Source organism: Homalodisca vitripennis, chromosome 7, assembly GCF_021130785.1.
Source record: "Homalodisca vitripennis isolate AUS2020 chromosome 7, UT_GWSS_2.1, whole genome shotgun sequence".
In the NCBI taxonomy this organism is placed as follows: Eukaryota; Metazoa; Arthropoda; class Insecta; order Hemiptera; family Cicadellidae; genus Homalodisca; species Homalodisca vitripennis.
This window is the reverse complement of record NC_060213.1, coordinates 62,646,945-62,670,195: the sequence shown is the minus strand read 5'-3', so window position 1 is coordinate 62,670,195 and position 23,251 is coordinate 62,646,945. Positions and strand designations below refer to the sequence as shown.

The following is a 23,251-nucleotide window of genomic DNA, read 5'->3' as shown; positions in this document are numbered from 1 at the left end:
AATAAGTCATAAAGACTTGGTTTATATAAAATCCTCGGTCCAAATAATAACCATATTGCTTTTGGGTAAAAAAAAAAATGGCAGTCAATAAGTTTGACCCTGATAATAAATAATAAAAATATCGTAAAAACACCAATTCTGTTTATCATTATAACACGTATCCGTAAATAATGGATGTGGAAATTCAGCACTAAAAACAACAACTTGTTTGTCAAAGACACTTTTAAGAAGACGAGAAATCTACACTTCATTTTGTAAAGATTTGAAACTTTTCCCTCTCTCTCTCTATCTGTCTCTCGGGGGAAAATAACACAAAACCTCGCTAGAGTTGTTGTGTCAATGTTTCCCCCATTAACCGCGCCTCTCCGCGCAGACAACTTGATGTTGTTTGATGTTCCCTCTCGGCTCCGTGGAGAGTGTTATTAAAAATGTTTTAAATGTTCCCGCTTCAAAGAAACTTCTTGATTAAATACTTAATTCCCCGGTGAATTCTCCCCCTTTCAGCGAGGGCTGGGACTGAAAAGATTATTGACTAACGCCGAGTGCGGAGTTTTAATAAATCCGCCGCGAAGAGGGATTAGCAGGTAGGGAATTTCCTCTTTATAACCTCTTTTGTAAAATATTCAAGGATAAAAATACACCGGAGCACTTTATATCTGTACGCCACTACAGCCATTGAGCTGTACAGATGTCGGGTTTAAAACGTGAACTCTTTGCAAAATCAATGGAGTTTTCATTAGAAGCAGTTTTAAATATTCCCAAATGATTCATTTTTTTGCCTACAATCGTTCATAAATTAACGGTATTGACTGTCTGTCCAATCTTTATAAATTGACACATATTTCCATGTAAAGTTGCATTTGCTGGAATTGCAATCATTGCGTTTAGTAAATGTTTACGTCCAAAACAGGAAATTTCAATTGACGTAGAACATGTATACACAAAACTCGAGTTAAAGAAAATTAAACTATCTATTATTTTCTATTGATTTGGGACATCTATGTACAAAACCCGAGTTTAAGAAAATTAAACTATCTATTATATTCTCAGAAGTACTACCCAGATTTTAATGTGAACGCTTACTGTTTAACCTTTTTCCGATTTTCAACTTTTATTTTCTTTTTTTATACATTACGGACTTTTTTAAATCAGATGCACCACATAAAAGAGTTAATTTCATCCAAAATCATATAAAAGATGTACAACTTCCTTTTGTGAAAACGAGCAAAAGTAATATGACAGGTCTAAGGATATTCGAATAGCGTGGTATTCCGTTCTGAGAGCAAACAAAATAAACAAAGACCGCCAAGTCGTTCTGGTTCAGGGCATGTCTCGGGACAATATCGCAATTGTGATATTTCGCCTGTTGTCGGCGTCACGGTCGGGGGAGTGGTGCAGGGGTTGTCACTGCTTCCACAGAGCTAAGGAGCAGTTTAGGGCCAGAGCACGTTCGGGGTTGATGCGCGACGGGGTTGTGGCCTGAATAAACGACGGCGCTGTGCGGTGCGGCAACACTGTATTGTCAGGTTGGCAACACTGTATTGTCAGGGTGGCAACACTGTGCGACAATGCAAAGTTGGCCATAACCGTTTACTTGAATGGATTTGTGCTCCGTTTGCTCCACTGTCGCGACAATAATAAGCTATTGTGATGCCACCTTGCGGCGGTTCCCGGAAACTTCCACTACTCTCGGCCATTCAAAGGACCTTGTTACCATTGTTGTGCTACAATCGGACCCGCCTTTGTGTTCAGTTTTTGCCGATACCCGACTTGAAGTCGTAAAACACATTGTGGACCAATTAAGGCTGTATTTACGAGGGAACTCGAAAAGGTTGCGGTCAGAGATGTTTAATCCAAACACAATCATTACCCATAATAATTTTTTTAACAAAGCCTCCATTTTGGAGCTCAACTCTTTTTACAGCTGTTAAATCAACCCTTCATTAATATTCTTCACATGATCATTATTTTGTCCTGAAATTTTAAACTCTTAATTCTTTTCAGTTGCTGGACATTCGTGTGATAGCCAATTCTCGATAGTCGGGAACTGTAGCGTCCTCAGAAGGATTTGTAGGTTATAAGCCCATTACATGTATCAATAGCGTTTGTTCAATTATATATTGTAGGCTATTACAATATATAATTGAACAAACGCTTATGAAACATTGTTCTATGGTCTTCAAAATTATGGATGTTAAATGAATTTTCGATACGTACAAAATCAAAGTAACCAACCTTTTCTTCCCTTTGGGTAAACCATAGCTATATTAGTGATAGGGTTATTTCAACATATTTCTTCAAGCTAGTTCTTCCCAGAGTTCGCCTTGTAAACTAAAACGTTCGCAAGTACAAAGTTATCGAACAACAATTAAAAGTATCTGATATATTTTTCTTAAATTCAAACGCACCGCTTTGATTTCAAAATTTGTACGTGACATTTATATATTTATAATAGAAAAACTTAAGTCTTCGATCTTGAAACACAAATTCTTTCAATTTCACAATGTTCCATACTCGTGAACACATAAAATATGGAGTTTAACAGAGGCGTTAGAAAAGTTCGTTTCAACGACCCTCACTAACCATAAAAAATCCCCCCTTATGCATGACAGAGGGCGACCCAAATTGAAGGGCTTCGCGGAGGGCAAGGGCAGATTCATGGGGGAAGCAGTAAGTCAACGGGGCTTAACGTTCGCGTAATTTTCAATTTCCGGGCTGCAGGCGCCGAAATTAACTCGCCGCCTAACCCAATCACGGGGTGCCGCCGTCGCTTGCTTCGCCCCTTGATTAACAACTTCCCTTAGCTCTTCCGGAATTTGTTGCTCGTCCATTCCCTGCTATATAACTGGAGCTTATTGATTGCAAGAGGATCCGAGAATTGCTAATGGTCAATAATGCTTTTAATATTGTTAATAATGTACTAGTTGTTTTTTAATGTGTGTTGTCGAAGTAAATAATATATAATGTCAGTTTACCGCTTTAAATACTGATTCTAAAATTCTAAGAGACAGAAAAGGACATTTAAATCGACTGAGAGTTAAAAAAGAGATGTGATAATAAACATAATTCAAAAATAGCTACTACTTAAATACTGTAATAGATAAATAACGAAATCAATTTATTTAATTGTAAAAATTGTTTTCATTCCTTTTTTACAGTGATTATTAATTTTGTTAAGTGCAAGAGGCAGAAAATGTTTAACAAAATTTCAAAATTTTAAATTACTTGTAAAATCCTCTATAAATGTACCTCTAAAACCGTCTGAGTTGAGGATAAATCGCAGCGGGTTCATTCAAGAACAATAGAGATGATAAAGTCAGGTAATGGCTAGGGTCGTACATAAATAACAGAGGAGACCGCGAACTGCGGGGGACCACTTTGTGGTTCGGCTCTCAAGTCGCGGTCACGGTCGCGGTTACTCTAACTGCAGTGGTGCCAACCTCTCGCCTCATTATTCCTTTACTCTTCTTCTCGACATATATATGTCGGTGTAAATGGTATTCTACCTATTTGAACAGTTCCCGCTAAATAAATAGAAGCGGGTTACGTTAGCGACCGTCTTATGGGTTAGTTCGACTCGTACTTTTAAATAAATAAATTTCCTTTCACGGTGAATAAATATTTAACGGTTCAGAACCAAAAACAGCAGCACTTTGTGCGAACGTTAACGACGCCCGGTTATACTGGAATTGTATGTAAAAAAAGTGTGAAGTTATTCTGAAAGGACCCTTCCTCCTGGCAGCCCCAACCGCGCTGCTAAAGAAACCCTCAGCTCGCCCTTCCTAAACGTTGCCACCCTTTCAAAGCAAACACTGAACATTAAAACATGTTTCAATGGCTCTTTAACAGCTCAGCTTTCCAGAAACACGACGTCTCAAGCCCCCCCCCCTCCCCACATACAACCCACACACTAGCCAACCACTCTTAGAGCGCCAGTGTTGAAATAAAGAGACGCCACTCCTTGAATTCCTAGAAACCTCTACACTTTAAAACAGAAACGTTATTATAATAATAATTCTATAATGAGTGGAGAAAGATTGAACCATAATGAGACTATATAATACAATTTTAAAGCTTGCCAGGACTTTTGAAAACAAGTCTCGTTTTTACTTTACTTGAATTAGTGGTCACGCCAATGTTTAGAACAATTTGTAGCCTTGAGAAAAAGCTATGATTTGTGAAACGTAAATTTCTGTACAAGCATCGTATAAACGTAGAGATAATAACACGTACACACATAAAAATCAATTCAAGCAATAGGACAATTTTACCCGTGCTCAATTTCAGATGACTCAATTATTACCACATTTTCATTCGGGCCAGTTTTCAAGCGGACCAGTTTAATTCAAAAAGATGCTCAGTTTGAAATAATGCACGACTGAAATAATGCTTACATTAATTTAACTACCCTCCACTCAGGCATAAGGAACATAAATCAAAGGTCTTGAGAGAATCTCAATGATTCCCGGCGTTATTGAGACGTCAGAGCTGAGCTGGGCCGCGGCAACTTGTTAATTACCAGAGTAAACAAGGAGCAAGACGCGGCCCTCAGTATAATTGAAGAGACTTGACTGCAAGAGTTGACTCTCTACCACTTCACTTGCTACAGACACATTCTCTCTGAGCGCTAATTTTCCTTAGCGACACTCTTTCCCTTCTCTGAGCAGAAAACTCGGATTTTAACACGGCTGTAAAACAGTTTTCTTTCATTTTTATATCGAAAGGTATTTTTAGCAGTTTCTAACTGTAAAAAAGGTTTTTAATTGAACTTGAAACACTATCCCACACTCGGTTAGAAATAAGGAATTGATAATTAAAATATTTTATGCATTTTAAATAAGCGCTTAACCCTACAATATACTTCGTATTACACACTAGAGAGAATTAATGAAATAATGTTCTGCCTCACAATTATGGATTTAATACAAATTTTAAATGTGTTTAAACAATCAACAGTTTACACAACTTCCATAAAACTTGATTGTAACTAAATTCTATTGAATGTGTCTTACAACTTATATCATGGTATAAATAGCTTTTTGCTTGGTAATAATAATAATCTGGTTGATACTAGAAAAGATCAACAAAAAACAAGTTTTCTTCAACGTTCAAAACAAGTTTTAGTAGATTTCACTCACAAAAATGAAATAATGAGTTTACATATTCTTTTAACATAACAACTTCTCATTAGAAAGCTCTACAATGATAACATGAGGAGTTGCATGTATCGTAATCATTATGGCAAGCTAAACAAATAGAACATATTATTGAGTCCAGACAGCGTAAAAAAGCACTGCGCTGTCTGCTGAGAGAAAAACAACGTGTTTCAAGGAGACCAGGTAAAGCTTATGTTATACAATTCTACTTAATCACCTGCTATAATGAATTCCATTTAAAGTCGATCCATTTTTTATACTCCTTTAAGAACGTACTAAATTCATACGTGTTAAAATAAGTCTGAATCGGTGAATTGTTTTTCAATATTATGTTTTGGTCTGACACACCGAAACGATCTTCTGAAGCTGAAACACTACTTCGCAATAATTAATAACAGAGGATTGAAGCCATTTGGACAACCATTATAACGTTATTACCGCACAACGAAACTTGCGGAAGCGCGCCTCCGCCTCTCAGCCGATAATGCTCTTTCTCTCCCCAGTAAACAGACTAAATGGGAGCCAATTCTATTGACAGTGTTGAAAGCCTTCACGCTGAAAGTGTGGCCAAGTCGGGAATTGAAAATTAAGCGAGAACAGCGCGGCGGCGGCGCGGCAACAGTCACGGGTGATTTACCTCGCAATTCCCACAACTTCGCCCTCATTCTGTTAGGCGTGACGGTTTAATTCTTCCCACCTCGTCCGTCTCAGGGACCGCTTTCATCTAACCTGAGCAGTCCTCTAATAGTAGAACAGGTTTGGCTATCTTTATTGAGTCAGGGAACACATACTGGGCGCACGAACGATAAATGAGCAAGGAAAGTCCACGAGCAAGGTTGATATTTTAAGAACATCATTGACTTTTATCTATTTTTTTATTAAAAAAAGCATTTATTAAACGTCGGAAATTAAGAAAAAGTAATCGTGGAAAGTATTTTAAGAGCATTTTTCTACAGCAACGGTATTTGTTGATTACCCGTAACCTTTTTTTTTAAGGAAAACTGTGCAAATCCATTTGCAAATTTGTATTGACCTTCCAGTAAATCGAACCCGCGACGTCTCGGTTACAGCCTTAGCTTTACACAGGTTTAAACCACGAAAGCTGAGCTTGTTTTTTACAATCATAGTTCGTTGACAATCAGCAGAGTGACTACTCTAATAACAGCTGATATTCAGGGCCATGGTGGTTTATTTTGTAGACGGATTATACGAAACTCTGTATCGGAACCAAATCACTTCAGATTAGACTCATATGATCATCTGTAAACGTGCAAAAATGCCTTGCCCAATCCATGATTCGAACTCGGGTCCCCTGCGAGACACTACCCACTCAGCCAGCAGAGCTTTTAAAAGATTTGGCTGAGGAAGACTCGAAGAAGACGGGGTGGGGGATTATTAAGGATGAATGCGCTGATGCTAAATAAACTTGTTTTTCATAACTAAACAACGATGACGGAATATTTTATCAAAAATCTACAGAAAAACTACCAAACCAGGCTTTACAAAGATCTATATCTTAGTAAATTCTGGCTTTAAACTTTTTCCAAATCGACAAAATTAGCGTCAAGAAATTCTCATACTAGAGGAATTCTCTTCCTGAAAGCGAATGTCGTACTTTTAGTATTTGCGAAGCTGTAACTCTGATCTCTACTAACCACAAATTATAGAATTATGCTTAAAATACTTTCAACACAACAGTTTTGAAAAACTCTCAATAACGTGGTGTATCACTCAGAGTACTTTTCTTGAAAAAAGTTAAATCCCTTTTTACTTGTCACCACCCTCATTACGTACACAATGTAGGCACCTTTGTTGACTGCATTGACTAAGTTATTAATTTTAAAACAGTATTAAAATCGTACAGTATCAGGACACCTTTAGTGTACACAAACAATTTCTCTTAATATTAGTAACAGTTGAACGGTTCACATTACGCTACAACCCTTTTCAAGACCTCCAAGTAATTGCAAAGTATCGGTCACCACGTCTTCGTTCAAAATTGATTTTGGGATCAAAGTATCCAATGACATCAAACATTCACTAAACATGTCAAAGAGCTATGCATCTAGTTGGTATGCAATGCAAACTATAATACGGGGGTGGTTTTGAACCAGATAAAAGAAGCTCGTAACAGCTTCATTACTCCTTTGCATCGGTGTATTGCCTGAGCGTTATCGAAGCCTATTACTTGAGGGTCTGTAAAACTTTCATTTGTCTGCCTCTCCGCACGATATAACGAGAATGAACTGATAGACTTGAAATTTTGAAACATCGAGTTCGATTTTTACTGAGCCCTATTGAACATTTTTTAAATTGATGTAAACTTGAAATTATGCACGCAACCAGAGCGAAGCCACTTTGTGACATGTGGTGTGGCGTACTCCTGCCTTGTTTATAGTGCAGAAATCACGTTTTCCACTCTAATAGTCGTGGGGGGAGGGGAGTGAGGAAATTCAAAAAGTTGGAAACCCTTCCGACGCGAAGCAAGGACGGCGTCGACTTGACGATTACAACCGTACACCAAACGTCACGCTGCGACGACGCCAAGCGGAAGATAGGAATGTTCTAATTAAAGCAGATTGCAAGGCTAGACGTCGTCAGCACTTCCAGCCGAGGGTGGAATTGGGTTAAAACAGCCACTCCGGACACAAATTGGTAGTCCCCCTCCCCTCCAAGGGGTTAACACCACCGTGTTAACAGCATAATTACCCCCCTCCTCCTTCCACAACACCCCCAACAGCACTGCCTTGCCTACACGGCTCTGTACAGGTGTAATGGTGTGGTTATACAACACGCTACCTACATGCTCACCCCAGCGGGTAGGGATTATACCAGCGATCACTCCGATGAGAGGGATATTTTGGAAAAAACAAATTTGTAAAATGAAAAACTTATAGTTATTCTATTTTTTCGGAGAGATCGATCTCCTTTTAAGCTTTATTCTGGCCTTCCTCATGAGTCACTCACTGGCCTGAGCGAGGGCCTTATGAAATAATATGAGGAGGAGGGTCGATACAGAAGGTCTGTGGAACTGTTACAAGTACTAGGTCACAGATTGGATTTGAACCTATGCTACTTTAAGGGATCTATTTTTGTACGATTCAAAATCTTCAATCCTAAAGTTAAGTGGTCGTTCGGCCAGGGTGAAGAAGCTATTACCACAAAGGTAGGAGCAAAAGACAGAACTGGGTTTTTGGTGGTGTAATCGTGGTTTTTTTTATTTCACTATCACAATCCCTAAACAAATTTTATGAAGAGAGCTAAATTAGAAAGAAATCCTGGAATTGCTACTATTTAAAGCAGTAATATATATATTACTTACTGCAGTGGATTATTTTTAAATCAGAGCAATGTAAAGCGACGGGTGAATAATGTTTACAGTACTTGTAATTTTTGTATTACATATGTTTTTTTTTATTTTATAGTTTAAGTGACATGAAATAAAAACATAGCATTTTCCTCTTAAGTCATAAATTGTACATTATGTCTTGTAAAACTTCTGTTGTCCATGAATTGCTCAAATAGGGTATTCGAAATAGGTACCTAAAATTTCTTTAAAAGAGTGGTCAAAGACATTTTTGTTATGTCTCATGTTTTCAGAGAAGACATTTTAAATGACTGTGGGTATCGATTTAGAGAAACAGCCCAAACAACCCACTGAACCACCTTAACTGAATTATCAAAAAGACAAACAGCTCGCCAACACAAGGACAGACACGTTGTCACGTTATCTGCGGAAGTGACTCGCAACTTATCAGCGACAAAACCGGTCTGTCTGTAATGACACTGGCGATAGTCCTATGTCGCCTTTTCATCGCCTGACACGTTATCTGAGGGCGTGTGGACGCTGATAACGTGACAACTCCATGTAACCATCGTTATGTTGCACGTCCTCGTGCCATACGTTCCTACAATTATGGCCTCCCTGACACGTTATCTGAGGGCGTGTGGACGCTGATAACGTGACAACTCCATGTAACCATCGTTATGTTGCACGTCCTCGTGCCATACGTTCCTACAATTATGGCCTCCCTGACACGTTATCTGAGGGCGTGTGGACGCTGATAACGTGACAACTCCATGTAACCATCGTTATGTTGCACGTCCTCGTGCCATACGTTCCTACAATTATGGCCCCCCTGACACGTTATCTGAGGGCGTGTGGACGCTGATAACGTGACAACTCCATTTAACCATCGTTATGTTGCACGTCCTCGTGCCATACGTTCCTACAATTATGGCCTCCCTGACACGTTATCTGAGGGCGTGTGGACGCTGATAACGTGACAACTCCATTTAACCATCGTTATGTTGCACGTCCTCGTGCCATACGTTCCTACAATTATGGCCTCCCTGACACGTTATCTGGGGGCGTGTGGACGCTGATAACGTGACAACTCCATGTAACCATCGTTATGTTGCACGTCCTCGTGCCATACGTTCCTACAATTATGGCCTCCTTGACACGTTATCTGAGGGCGTGTGGACGCTGATAACGTGACAACTCCATGTAACCATCGTTATGTTGCACGTCCTCGTGCCATACGTTCCTACAATTATGGCCTCCCTGACACGTTATCTGAGGGCGTGTGGACGCTGATAACGTGACAACTCCATTTAACCATCGTTATGTTGCACGTCCTCGTGCCATACGTTCCTACAATTATGGCCCCCCTGACACGTTATCTGAGGGCGTGTGGACGCTGATAACGTGACAACTCCATTTAACCATCGTTATGTTGCACGTCCTCGTGCCATACGTTCCTACAATTATGGCCTCCCTGACACGTTATCTGAGGGCGTGTGGACGCTGATAACGTGACAACTCCATTTAACCATCGTTATGTTTGCACGTCCTCGTGCCATACGTTCCTACAATTATGGCCTCCCTGACACGTTATCTGAGGGCGTGTGGACGCTGATAACGTGACAACTCCATGTAACCATCGTTATGTTGCACGTCCTCGTGCCATACGTTCCTACAATTATGGCCTCCTTGACACGTTATCTGAGGGCGTGTGGACGCTGATAACGTGACAACTCCATGTAACCATCGTTATGTTGCACGTCCTCGTGCCATACGTTCCTACAATTATGGCCTCCCTGACACGTTATCTGAGGGCGTGTGGACGCTGATAACGTGACAACTCCATTTAACCATCGTTATGTTGCACGTCCTCGTGCCATACGTTCCTACAATTATGGCCCCCCTGACACGTTATCTGAGGGCGTGTGGACGCTGATAACGTGACAACTCCATTTAACCATCGTTATGTTGCACGTCCTCGTGCCATACGTTCCTACAATTATGGCCTCCCTGACACGTTATCTGAGGGCGTGTGGACGCTGATAACGTGACAACTCCATTTAACCATCGTTATGTTGCACGTCCTCGTGCCATACGTTCCTACAATTATGGCCTCCCTGACACGTTATCTGAGGGCGTGTGGACGCTGATAACGTGACAACTCCATTTAACCATCGTTATGTTGCACGTCCTCGTGCCATACGTTCCTACAATTATGGCCTCCCTGACACGTTATCTGAGGGCGTGTGGACGCTGATAACGTGACAACTCCATTTAACCATCGTTATGTTGCACGTCCTCGTGCCATACGTTCCTACAATTATGGCCTCCCTGACACGTTATCTGAGGGCGTGTGGACGCTGATAACGTGACAACTTCATTTAACCATCGTTATGTTGCACGTCCTCGTGCCATACGTTCCTACAATTACGGGCAGATATTCTGTTGGACTTAGCTTCGTCAATAAACAGAAATCACAGTTTTATGACAATATTTTGTCTTCTTCTTGTCCATCCTGTTGTATTTGTATCGCTAATATTACTAAAATAAGTCAGTAAACCCGAAAAGTAATTTAAGCTTTTAAAACTAACTCATTTTCGAATCAACTAGTTTAGATTCAGAACAATTGTTATTGTTTGTAATAACAGAGAAAAATCTCTAAAATAAACTTTATTTTATTTTTAAACACTTTTATTAATGTGAAATTCACGGTTAGTGAGCCACAAACAATTGAACAACGGTTGAAAAGTTACATCTACATTATTTAGTGACCGCTTTTTATGATTTAGGCCTAGACGTGAAATTGTTTGCATTTAAATGTTCCAACTTGTATTGTTCTTTAAAATCGTTCATAACCTTATTAGTGCTACGATATTTAAAAAGTTCAAACGTCCGCCATTTTGAAACGTGATATGATAAAATAATATTAATTATCTCTTGCTTGGAATCTGGAAAAACAAATTGTGCTAAATTTGAACTTTTTATCCTAATTAGTTTCTTAAATAAAAAATAAAATCTAAAAACATACACAAACAGACGGAAAACTAAACATTTCTGACCCTAGTTTATATTGTATATCTTATCAAGAAAAACAAATTCCCAAAATATTACCGGTGAGTTCGTAAACACCCTGTATAATAATACAGCATTTTGTTTGCAACATAAATTTATTTTACAATAAAAAAATCATGCCTAAATTATTTTTTTTAGAAACTTCTATTGTGTTAAGCTTCTTCCCAAATTTCACTATAAGTGTTTTCGCCAAACAACTAAACTATGGTAATCTGTAACACTCCATACTGTGTCCACGCCACCCTGGCGTGCTTGTGCAGGGTGGCGGCTGACTGGTAACACCGTGTCAGTTGGCAGACCTGCTGTGTAAGCCGTGTTATTAGGTTGGCAGCCTGTAGCCGTGTACCCTGACAGGGTCATGCTAATTACTTACGCTATGTCCACTACACTCCATACACCACATAGACACACAAGCCGGCGGCTATTGACTATAGGGTAAAGTGCACCGTAGTTAACACTTGTCTCCAAGAGTAACTTCGACTTTACCATCGATTCCAACATCTCGAGGAGACGAGAACCGATTTGCATTATATAAGCACACAAGCAGTTTTTTTTTCTTGAAATTAGTGGTGGAAATCTCCTCTAAGAGATAAATCGATCACGCTACTTTTTGTGAAGGTTAAAATGAGGAGTACCAAAAAGGTTAAAAAATTATCGTTTTACATTTAAAATCGAGCGTAAAATGTATGAATAAATAATAAATCAACGACAGCTAAACCCATAAAAGGACCATTGCTATAGGTAATTTTTTGCCTGGGCCAATAGGTTTGGTAGCTTGTCAAACTAAAAAATATATAATTTGAGAAAACATTTGGTGCCATACCCTTTTGATGTCCTCCAATTTCGATCTGAACCAAAACTAACACAGCTGATGATCGATTTTTTAGCTTAACGTAAATTTCTCTATAGGTTCATGAAAAAACCACGTTGTGTGCATATACAAAGAGATTTTCCTATTGCCCCGTTGACTATAATCTAACATTTATTTTTATACTGAATAATACCATTAAGGTGGTGTAACCTATTTTGAGTTTAAAACGTATTTTTCTATGTTGAGTTCACAGCTCTTTAAGATACGTTACCTAAATACAGAAAAGTAGAACAATTTTTTAGAACAATCAGTCAACGTGATATTACAAAATATGATTTATGAATATGAAGTGTGAATAGTATATGGACAATTTTTGTAAATAAGCCCAAAAATGAAAGCTGGAGAGTGTGAAATGTTTATGGTATTTAAATGAATAACATCAGGGAGTGACGTGTTTTTTTATTCATTTATAACTTAAGGAAATAATACCTTTACCTTTTCAATAAAATACAAAAATTACATGTTTAAAAATATTTTTCTTCTTAACGAAATTACTTTTTGTATGAATAAAAAACATGTCTCTGAATCTGAATCTCTCTGAATCTATAACTTATCTACATACGGTAAAGATTTTACAGAAGACATACGGAAAATTCTCCTAAAAGGCTAAGCACTTTGGCATAAAAAATAGTTTCCAAACCCAAAATCACACCACCTTGAGCAAAACCTACTAGTATACACATAAATTAAGACTGCCTACTACATATCTAGTTCTTACTACTAGTAAGCTATTATATATCAGTTCTTACTACTACTAGTAAGCTACGTGAGGGAGAGTGACTTACCCCGATAATAGCGTTTAGTTCAGTCATTGTGACTTGCTTCGCTCTCTCCACAGCCGTCGCCACCTGTTGTTGGTGCTGCAACAATCGATGATAACACGGATTAGATTGTCTTCGATAGTCTTACAAGTGGTGTAACCGGTATTTTGTTAGGTTATTTTTATTATTTTAAAATCACGTCCTTTTAATAAATAAACTATTCTTGAAAATAAAATAGAAAAACAAGATTTTACATTGCACAGGCTATCTAAATTTTGATAATTTTATACAAAGGCAATCGGCTGAAGATAAGGATGTTGTTTCTATATAAAATAATTCTCTCGTGAATTGGCAGTTTATATTTTCCAAAAAATATATTTTAAAGGACTAGAAATAAATTTATATAGCATTAAAAAGTAACCACACAAAAACCGATTATTACATTAATCGTGTCTCTTAAAATCGAGTACATTAACCGTATCATAACATAATAACAAATCGGTTTAAAATTACTATCGATTTGTACAACCGATTCAACCATACAAATTTACCGATAGTCAATCGACCAAAGTCGGACATGATTGACTAAGCAAGCGCATTTACCAGATACAAAAACACTTTAACAAACGATAATATAAGAAATATGTCCTCACGTCATAACCACTATACTTGATTTAGTACTTTGTAGTAATACATCGATAGTTAAATGCAAATTAATACCAGCTCACAATTAATATTATTTCTAGCCAAAGGTGATTGCGTATATTCAATCAAACTGCTCATTATCAACACACGTGTGCGCACTCAGATTAGTGTCAACTTTATCAGAAAGGATAGTATACGAGTGTATACAACCTTTTTATGGATGTATTACATGAAACCATATTAGTCGTGCAGTCAAAGTGTCTGATGTTTTTAGGACAGATAATCTGACAAGATTCCACATTCTCATTTATAAACATCGATTATTAGTTGCAGTTAGATTCAAGTAATAATAGTCCACCATTCAAAAATAACAAAATATATTATTTTTACAATTTGACGAGATTGTACATTTAATATTTCCTCGAATTGAATACACTTCACCGCGTTGGTTTATTTGGACAAGCGTGCAAAAAGCAATGTAAAACAGCAAAAACTATGAAAACACTCCGTTTAAATGGATTCCTATTAAATATAAAATTCGTTAAATAAATAACTTGTTCCGATTCCTAGAAATATGTGAACGCTAACGATACAACGACTTTATTTACCTCATAAACCTGAGGAAAAATGAAAAATACGATTCAGATAATGAATCAACTAATTAACAATCTATCTCCTTACTTCATTAACTCTATTAAACGAATACTTGGAACAGTTCCATAATTATGAGCATATATCCTATTACATAAGTATACATACAAACTGTAAATACATTTATAACGAGGTAGAATCGTTTATAATATTAATTTGATTGCACCTTGGAAATGATAAGAAATCCGTTTTCAATCCTAAGTTGGCTACAATGAGGAAAATTCAATAATTATAGAAATTACGTGATCGGTTAGAAAAAAAAACAAGTTCGGTTGCTACCGGTATGAACTTTTATCAGCTGATGAGTTAAGATTATCTAGTGTATTTCTTGAACATATTGGTAAATGATAAAAGCCCATCTAAAGATTATATACGGGCTGTTAAAACCATTGTACGACCATTTCTATTGACCTCATAGCGTGATTCTCTAACTTGACAATATACGCTGTCGTGCTGCTGGATAACTCAAACACTGGCAAACCATAAAACGAATCAGCTGGAATCCCTCATTATGCTCTTTTTTGTCACCATCTGATTTATTTTACCCCCACCCCTACCACACCAAAGAGAGTGTTACATTGGAAGAAATTCCAAAACAACAATCTTTTCAAAACGTGTGAAGAATTTACTTGAACAAGAATAGAAATACTTAATTTGCAGCAAAGACATGGACAGCTAATTGACTTCTAAGCTTATAAAATAGTGTAAGGTGAATATCTGTAAAATAAATGTGCTATAAAATAGCGTAATGCTTTTCAGGCTACTGTTAAGCAAAATAACTTCAAATCCATACTGATTCCACAGTCCAAATGTATTAATCTTAATTCCATAATTAAGATTACGATGTATCCATCAATTGGAAACTATATTTGTATAGACCAGATCGTATAATTATTGAATTTTGCTTAAACGAAACTAAGTTACTAATTAATTAGTTAACAAGCCTGATAACTAATAGATTATTTGGACTTAATACACATTGGAATTCATTCCAATTTCATAAACCAAGGCGAGATACCAACACAAATACAGGCTTGCTCACATCTCATAACAACTAGAAAGATGATCATGTACAAGTTTTCTCACCTCCTGGGAAAGAAATGGAAGGATTTGTGCTATGATAGCGTTCAGTCTCTTGGCGATTTCAGTCTGAAAAAAAAAACCAGAAATCATTGCAGACACATTGACTCAACTTTAGTGCAAATACAACAAGTCATGATCATACATATTATAAAACTACGTATGGTGGAACAACTGGTTTTTTGGTTTGCTTTAGGATCTGATTTAACATACCTTTCCCTAAAAGTCTTCCCCCGATGCCTAAACTTTCAATGGGCATTTTGGTTATTTTAGCCAATGCATATGTACAGCATGTCCATGACTAAAGAAATTACTTTTAAATTTTGTATATATCACATGGATGGGGAACATTTAGTACTTAAATTAAACTGAATTTTGGAAAAATAGATATTTTTATATAAACAATAAGTTTTGTTATCCCTTTGAATAATGTTTCATGTACACTTATATTCAGTCACTGAGTCTCATTTTAAGATTGCCCAAAGTACTAAGGTAAATGCATACAGTTTTTTTGCAAATTGAATTATTCAAAACATTTATCCAACCAAAAATAGATAGTGGTACCACCTTACAGATTTTCAAAATACTATCTACTAAGGACTTGTGTTTCTAGAATAGAGAATTTTCACACGTCATGTTACAATATTAGTCACGTACAACGCACAGCGAGAATAAGTACAAATTCCTACGTAAAACTAAATATTATAGGAATATAAATTCAATACCATAATTATTATAATTCATTATGCAATATTATGACTGGACTGCAGGATGTCAGTGAGCTGATTTTAGATCGTAAACATTAAACTCCAATCCGACCTAAAACTTCTCTATCAGTTTTATCAAGCTACTGAGTGTAATTTATTTTACACATTACTGTCCTTTCTAGGAATCTAACCTAAAACGCAACGAAACGTAACAATCCGAATAATATAATTTACAATCGTATCTATCCGTGCAGAAACCATAGCATATTACAATCAGTTTATGAGTAAGCGACACACTCGCATTCCCAGTAGAGAACGTTTATTATAATTAACGTTCCGTGCGCTGTATTATATTAGGCAACCGGCGCGTGACAAACTATTTGCAATATAATGCCAAACAAACGTGACACAACACCGTGAACACCAATAAACGCGGCAAGTTTCGTTATACAAAACAGACAGTTGTTTGTAATTCATACACGGCCAGGTGACGAACTATTTGCTATATACTGCCAAACAAACGTGACACAACACCGTGAACACCAATAAACGCGGCAAGTTTCGTTATACAAAACAGACAGTTGTTTGTAATTCATACACGGCCAGGTGACGAACTATTTGCTATATACTGCCAAACAAACGTGACACAACACCGTGAACACCAATAAACGCGGCAAGTTTCGTTATACAAAACAGACAGTTGTTTGTAATTCATACACGGCCAGGTGACGAACTATTTGCTATATACTGCCAAACAAACGTGACACAACACCGTGAACACCAATAAACGCGGCAAGTTTCGTTATACAAAACAGACAGTTGTTTGTAATTCATACACGGCCAGGTGACGAACTATTTGCTATATACTGCCAAACAAACGTGACACAACACCGTGAACACCAATAAACGCGGCAAGTTTCGTTATACAAAACAGACAGTTGTTTGTAATTCATACACGGCCAGGTGACGAACTATTTGCTATATACTGCCAAACAAACGTGACACAACACCGTGAACACCAATAAACGCGGCAAGTTTCGTTATACAAAACAGACTTTGTAATAATTCATACACGGCCAGGTGACGAACGTCCGGTTTGTCATTTCTGGCTGATTTACTTCTGCACTTGCACCAACAGCGAGTTTTATTCGCTGTTATCCGACACAGCCTACTTCTATAACCGACAATAAACCGATAAATCTACTAATGCTTCAATTTAGGCCAATAGCCTGTTAATCCCGCACAAAACTCTATTGTTCGTTTTTACAACTGTATAGAGCGCCCGTTTGCAGACTCTAATCCCTTGTTTACCCATTACTACGGAATAAAACAAACAAGTGCTTTATAGAGAGACGGACAACGCTCGGGTTTTATCGCGGCCGCGCTATATAACTGAGCTGCATTGTGATTGTTCACAGTTTGAATATTATGTGTACAAAACTGTTGTCCGTTCTAGTTTAAATCTCGTTACGCGACAGAAATATCAATGGCTCTGTTGTTTCGCAAATATTTGATGTTTCCATGATAACACTGATTCACTCGTCTCACTCGATTTTACTAGAATCGGTTTTGTTATAAAAATCCACTATCACAAGTACTTTTTGCATCAATAAATACATTGAAATTGAGAAGAAATTTCAACATACGCATGACGTGCTGTCAAAGACTAAACGTTTCATAAGTTACACTATAATTAAGTATCCGACACCATACATAGGCCTAATAGTTTATCGGCTTCATTAAAACAATAGACTGAACGTCTTCAGCTAAATCATCTGCCATTATCTCGTTGGTTGAAGGTAATTTACTTCGCTTAAAGTTGGTATAAGATGGTCAAAATAAAAATACATGGTTGTTAATTTATTATTTTATACTTTTAACCATTTCGATACTCTCTCATTTTGACCCCCATCAAAAATTCACGAAAAACTGGGATGATCATAGGATCATCAATAAAAATTGGCTCTCAGTTCCCGATCTGATTAGAAATGTGAGGCCACAATCAACACGGAATATACATATATTTATTAATATAACACATTAAAAAAATATGAAGGAGCTAAGACATATTAGTTTTGTATCGATTCGAACAACAAACTTAACACTTAGTGCATATAGTATTAAGAGATGTTTTTTAATTTTAACTGTGTTAAAAAACAAATAAAAATCTCCATTTACCCTATCTGACATCTAATGATTGAACCGACTAATACATTGAAAACTCTTGTTTAAGCTCCCTACAACCTGACAACAGACATACAGTACTTTCTTCAGACTGACCCTGGGCGTATATAAGAGGGGGGGCTAAACCCCCCCCCCACCACAATATTTTGCATACAAATATTAATATCGAACTCAGAAATTTTTTAGGATAGAACACATTTATTAGGACGTAAATTACAAAAAAATTCTTGGGGAAAATTACAAAGCCCCTATTTTTGGGGGGTATTTTATAACTCCTACACCACCTAGTGTGTCAGCCAACCCCTCCCCCCAACGAAATATTTTTCTATATACGCTACTGCTTGTAGATCCCTCCAACAATCCAACAAGCTTGTTAAAGGCTAATTTCAACTTTGTGTCACTATTTACTCCCAAATTTTCGTACAAACGGATATACGTTTTGTTTTAATCATACAACTCGTTTACTCGCGCGGTGGTGGCAGCAGTGGAAAATGAGGGCTGTGGTCGAGCGGCCTGTGGTGGCCAGCAGTGGCAATGGTTGAATTGCTCCTGTCAAAATAAATTCATCACCGACCATTAAAACAGTTCCCTACGAGCCCCTGGGGCGAACCGGAATTGGAACAATATACGAATTTCGTTTTGAAATGTTGTGGTTATTATAACGCATGCTTGTTAGTTTTACCAAGTGGAGTTGTTTTGTGTTTTGTTGGCATTGTCGATTTAACCTTTCGTCAGTTAATATTTGGATGTCATTGAGAAAATTCGAATCAATCAGGGTTTAATTTAAAACTAAAGTGGCAATGGATCACATCACCTCGAATATGATTCGTATCGACATTTTTAGAAAAGAACATGGAGATTATACCGATTCCTTCATCTAATATTGCGCTACATTTCCTAAGGTATTCAAACATTTTTTTTACTTTGCCGGTAGTGTGTAAACGCCTGATTACGACTCGACTTTGACTGGGTTTTTGAAGTTCCCACCTTAAAAACGAACAACAACGATCCACCCAGTGTTTAGTTTATGCCTTTCGATATCGAATCGTGTATCACTTAATGGTCGATCGTTTTTTTTACTTTAATATCAAAATATTAGAATTGTTATAAGAATGCACACTAAAATGTTTGAATACATCAAAAATAACATTACCCATTTTAAAAGAAACTTACGCGTAAAACCTTCGTACCACTCCATGATCGCAGAGAAAATCAAATCAACCCCTTTGTTATAGAGGAGGGCTTTGCATTTCGTCTCTCGGGGAACACCACCCCAACCCCGAATCCCATGGGAACGGGTTGAACCTGACCCTGAGCTATCAGCTGGCATACCGCCGACCCCTATTTCCCCTTCCTTCCCTAAGGAATCGCGGCCGGGACGTTTGTAAACGTGGTCAACCCCCCGATTGTATTGATCCGTATGGTATATAACTAATCCTCTTTAAATGTTCGTTAATTTGGGACGTACAATTTTTAATTCTTAATTTTTATTGGAATCTTAATATTTATTTCCTTACTTTTTATTATCTGGAAAAGAGAATACTAGAAGAAACAATTTTTTGTGAAATATAAACAAACTGTAGATAAGTAAACCTAAATAAATGAATCCCCAATTATCCTGCAAATGGGGTAATATACGGAGAACATATGTACGCTGATTCCCCCGCCATTTATTGGATACAATACGCAGGGCGCGTCTCATCCCTACAAACGGGCAGATACCCTTGCCTGGCTGTAAATCCCATGAGATAATCTCTCGTTTGCACGTCTGTCGACCCAATCACCGCCAACTGTCACTCTGCTCGGTTGTGAAACGCGTAATTACCCTGTTTATTTAGCCAGGGGTGCATGTCGAGGGGATGGGGCTAAACGGTAACGGCAAACGGCGTGGCGGCAGAACCAGGGGTGGGCTACTCCCCAGGCCACCCGATTATATCGGACTTAAACAGCCCCCTGTAAACACGGGCAGATGGCCGCAGCGATGACGTCACAAATACGGCGTTTCGCAAGGTGTCGCGATTGGGCCAGTGATGTTCCTCCCCATTCGCAGTTCGATAATGCACTCCAAAATCAATAGTAAACAAAGAGGTGGGGTTATAGCTGTTGAAGGAACAACTGCGCACCATAGGTTAATAAACAAAAGTAATTTTGTAAAGCAATGTCCCCACTATAAAATTCCCCTAAACTATGTTTAAAAACAATTCTTCAAACAGAAAAAGTGTCCTCTATTCCAATTGGACGAGAAACGTGTAACTATCTTAAAAAATGAGGGTTTACTCGGAAACTATTGACAGTATAAAAGTACCTGTTAGTATGTCAACAGTGCACATTTCATGACTTCTCGTACTTATTTAACAATGGCTGTATGGGTTCAAAAAAACATCAAGCAACGAGTACATCAAGGAGTGCTATAAAGTAACAAGTTACAAATTGCAAGCGGAAAATACTATGCTAGTTCTCTTAAAAAAACTACAACGCTTTCATATATTGAACGTTCATTACGTATTTAAAATTAAAATTATATGGATTACGTACAGCGAAAATATTCAATAGTTTTTATAACTTTTGAATAATTTCGTTTAAACTTGTTGAGAAACTCGTTAAATAAATCTAAAGTAACGGAGTGGAGAATTAGCGGGATAAAAATTTCAACTAAACATCATGTAGGCACAAAATTAATTATAAAGAGGAGTTTGTCAACATAATTAACAACAAAACATCGTTCGTAACTGGCTAAATACGCTGACGAGGCGGGAGAGTAAAACAGGTATCACATTAATAATTCCCGTCAGTCTTTGACAAATTAAATACGGAAAAATACGCCCAGGACTCTCTCATTGTTTGAATAATTCCCTCGCTTAATCCCCTGTAAAGCGCGAATTTATCATTCCGTTTTGTCCGAGCGTAGATTTTTACAGGATTACCGTTCCCAATCAGAATAATCCGGTGAGAAGCTTTGGTGAACGGTATTACCTGCCGACCGGTACGCGTCCGACAGCGCTCACTGAACCGGTTATTAGTTTAATAATGGGGATTTTACTACTCACTAACCGGGGAGCTGTGTGCGGCTTAATTACGCGCGTACCGTGGCGGTTAATCGTGGTAATGTAACTACTCACCTTTCCGGTTAACCGGAAGTGACCGTAGCTACACATGTATCCACACGTGTAGTTTGATTTCTCTACCAGTTAACCGGTTCAGTCATTGCATCAGTTATCCGGGGAGATTTTAGCGCATGTAGCCTCGCGTTCTATTCTGAGCACACACCATGGCAACAATTAACCGGTGTATTGTTACCAGACGTAGATTTGGTTAACCGAGTGATGCCGCCAAGGGATAGCGCGATTGTTGAAAGGTCAGTATTTCGTCAAAAAGGGAATAAATGCGTGTTATAAAAAATATCCGTCCTCTATTTTTGACTGAAGTGAATTGTACGAAAATATTCTTTATCCCATTCTTACAAATAAGGTATTAACATGTAAAATAGCACTGGCAAATTTCATTTCCCCCTTTCATACGTTGGTATAATAAATACATGATGCTTGATATCCATTGTCTATTTACCATACATCGATGCAAATAAAACTGCAATATCGGAGATTATATAATGACGAATGGACGATTGAAATTAAATTACATTTTCAATACAGCGCATAACTGAGTTACTGTTCGATTGAGAACCAACACGTATCAAGTTAATATTAACATTACATTATTTCGTTTGAGGACTGTTCTAAATTAAGTATTTGCAAAAATAATAACACGATAATCCCATTGATGTGAAACTTTAGATAATTGGCTACAATTTGAACGCTAAACGCGTTCGCTGTACGAGCGCAGAGTCAAAGGGCGATTTTACGTGGGTTAATTTAATCATGATAGAAAATCCGAATATATCGCATCAGCGCGGGTAAACTAATTAAATCCTATGTCAGGGGAAATGGTCTGATTAGAAGCTTATCACAGCATATTATCGCAGGATGTCCGGCCGACGATACCGCTTGTATATATAATATGATAACTACCTGGCCTGCAGCGTTAATGTCTATTGGGCAGTAATCATGTAATGTTGAATCATATACATGATAGTTTGGTGCATGTCGACCCCACGATGCGCTGATGCTGATACAGCATTTCTATTTATTAAACGTCCATAAATTATGTTTAAGTGTGAGTAAATGTCAAACATTGTTGACCATTGCATTGGAAAATCTGTTTTATTTCATCAAATTTGTGAAAATTACAGAATTGGCTCAGAATGCCACAACATTGTGTTAAATCTAACCATCGTTCCAGAAACCAATTTAAGTACGATCATATATATACAGTGTCTAGTGTTTCGTACGTATGTATGTTTTATGCAAAAACTAATCTCACAGAATGCTAAAAATGATACTGTTTTTGGTTTTATCAATATTTTTAAACCCCAACATATGCTATCCTTACAACACAAATAATTGTATATCCTGCCAAAATAAAAGAATTTTGTCGATCTTAATTTTATACAATCTAATGACAAGTAATTTATGAAATTACAAGAGATTTATACGTAAGTATATGATTTAAAACACTCTCTCCTTGACCTAATAACAAATTTTGACAAAAAAGTTTCACAAGGTTCAAGTGCGCCTTGTATAACAGGTTACTGAAGAATGAACTACCTTTACTTTGCACAGCAAATTAATTTTACTTAACATATTGTGAAGATCATATTATTTATATACTTGCGTGTACTCATATGAAAGAAGTTAGTTCACAGATGAATTGTTACGTTACAAAACTGATGCTTTAACACTTGCAATCTACCTTAGCACAAT

General features: G+C 37.5%; 1 protein-coding gene across 1 annotated transcript in view; it reads right to left on the bottom strand.

Moving 5' to 3' along the window:
- LOC124365928 (transducin-like enhancer protein 4) overlaps positions 1–23,251 on the bottom strand; it is a 193,365-nt gene that overhangs the window by 77,659 nt on the left and 92,455 nt on the right. The window contains 2 exon segments of the mRNA XM_046822063.1: positions 13,192–13,266; positions 15,550–15,612. Coding sequence (XP_046678019.1) covers positions 13,192–13,266; positions 15,550–15,612 — 138 coding nt within the window.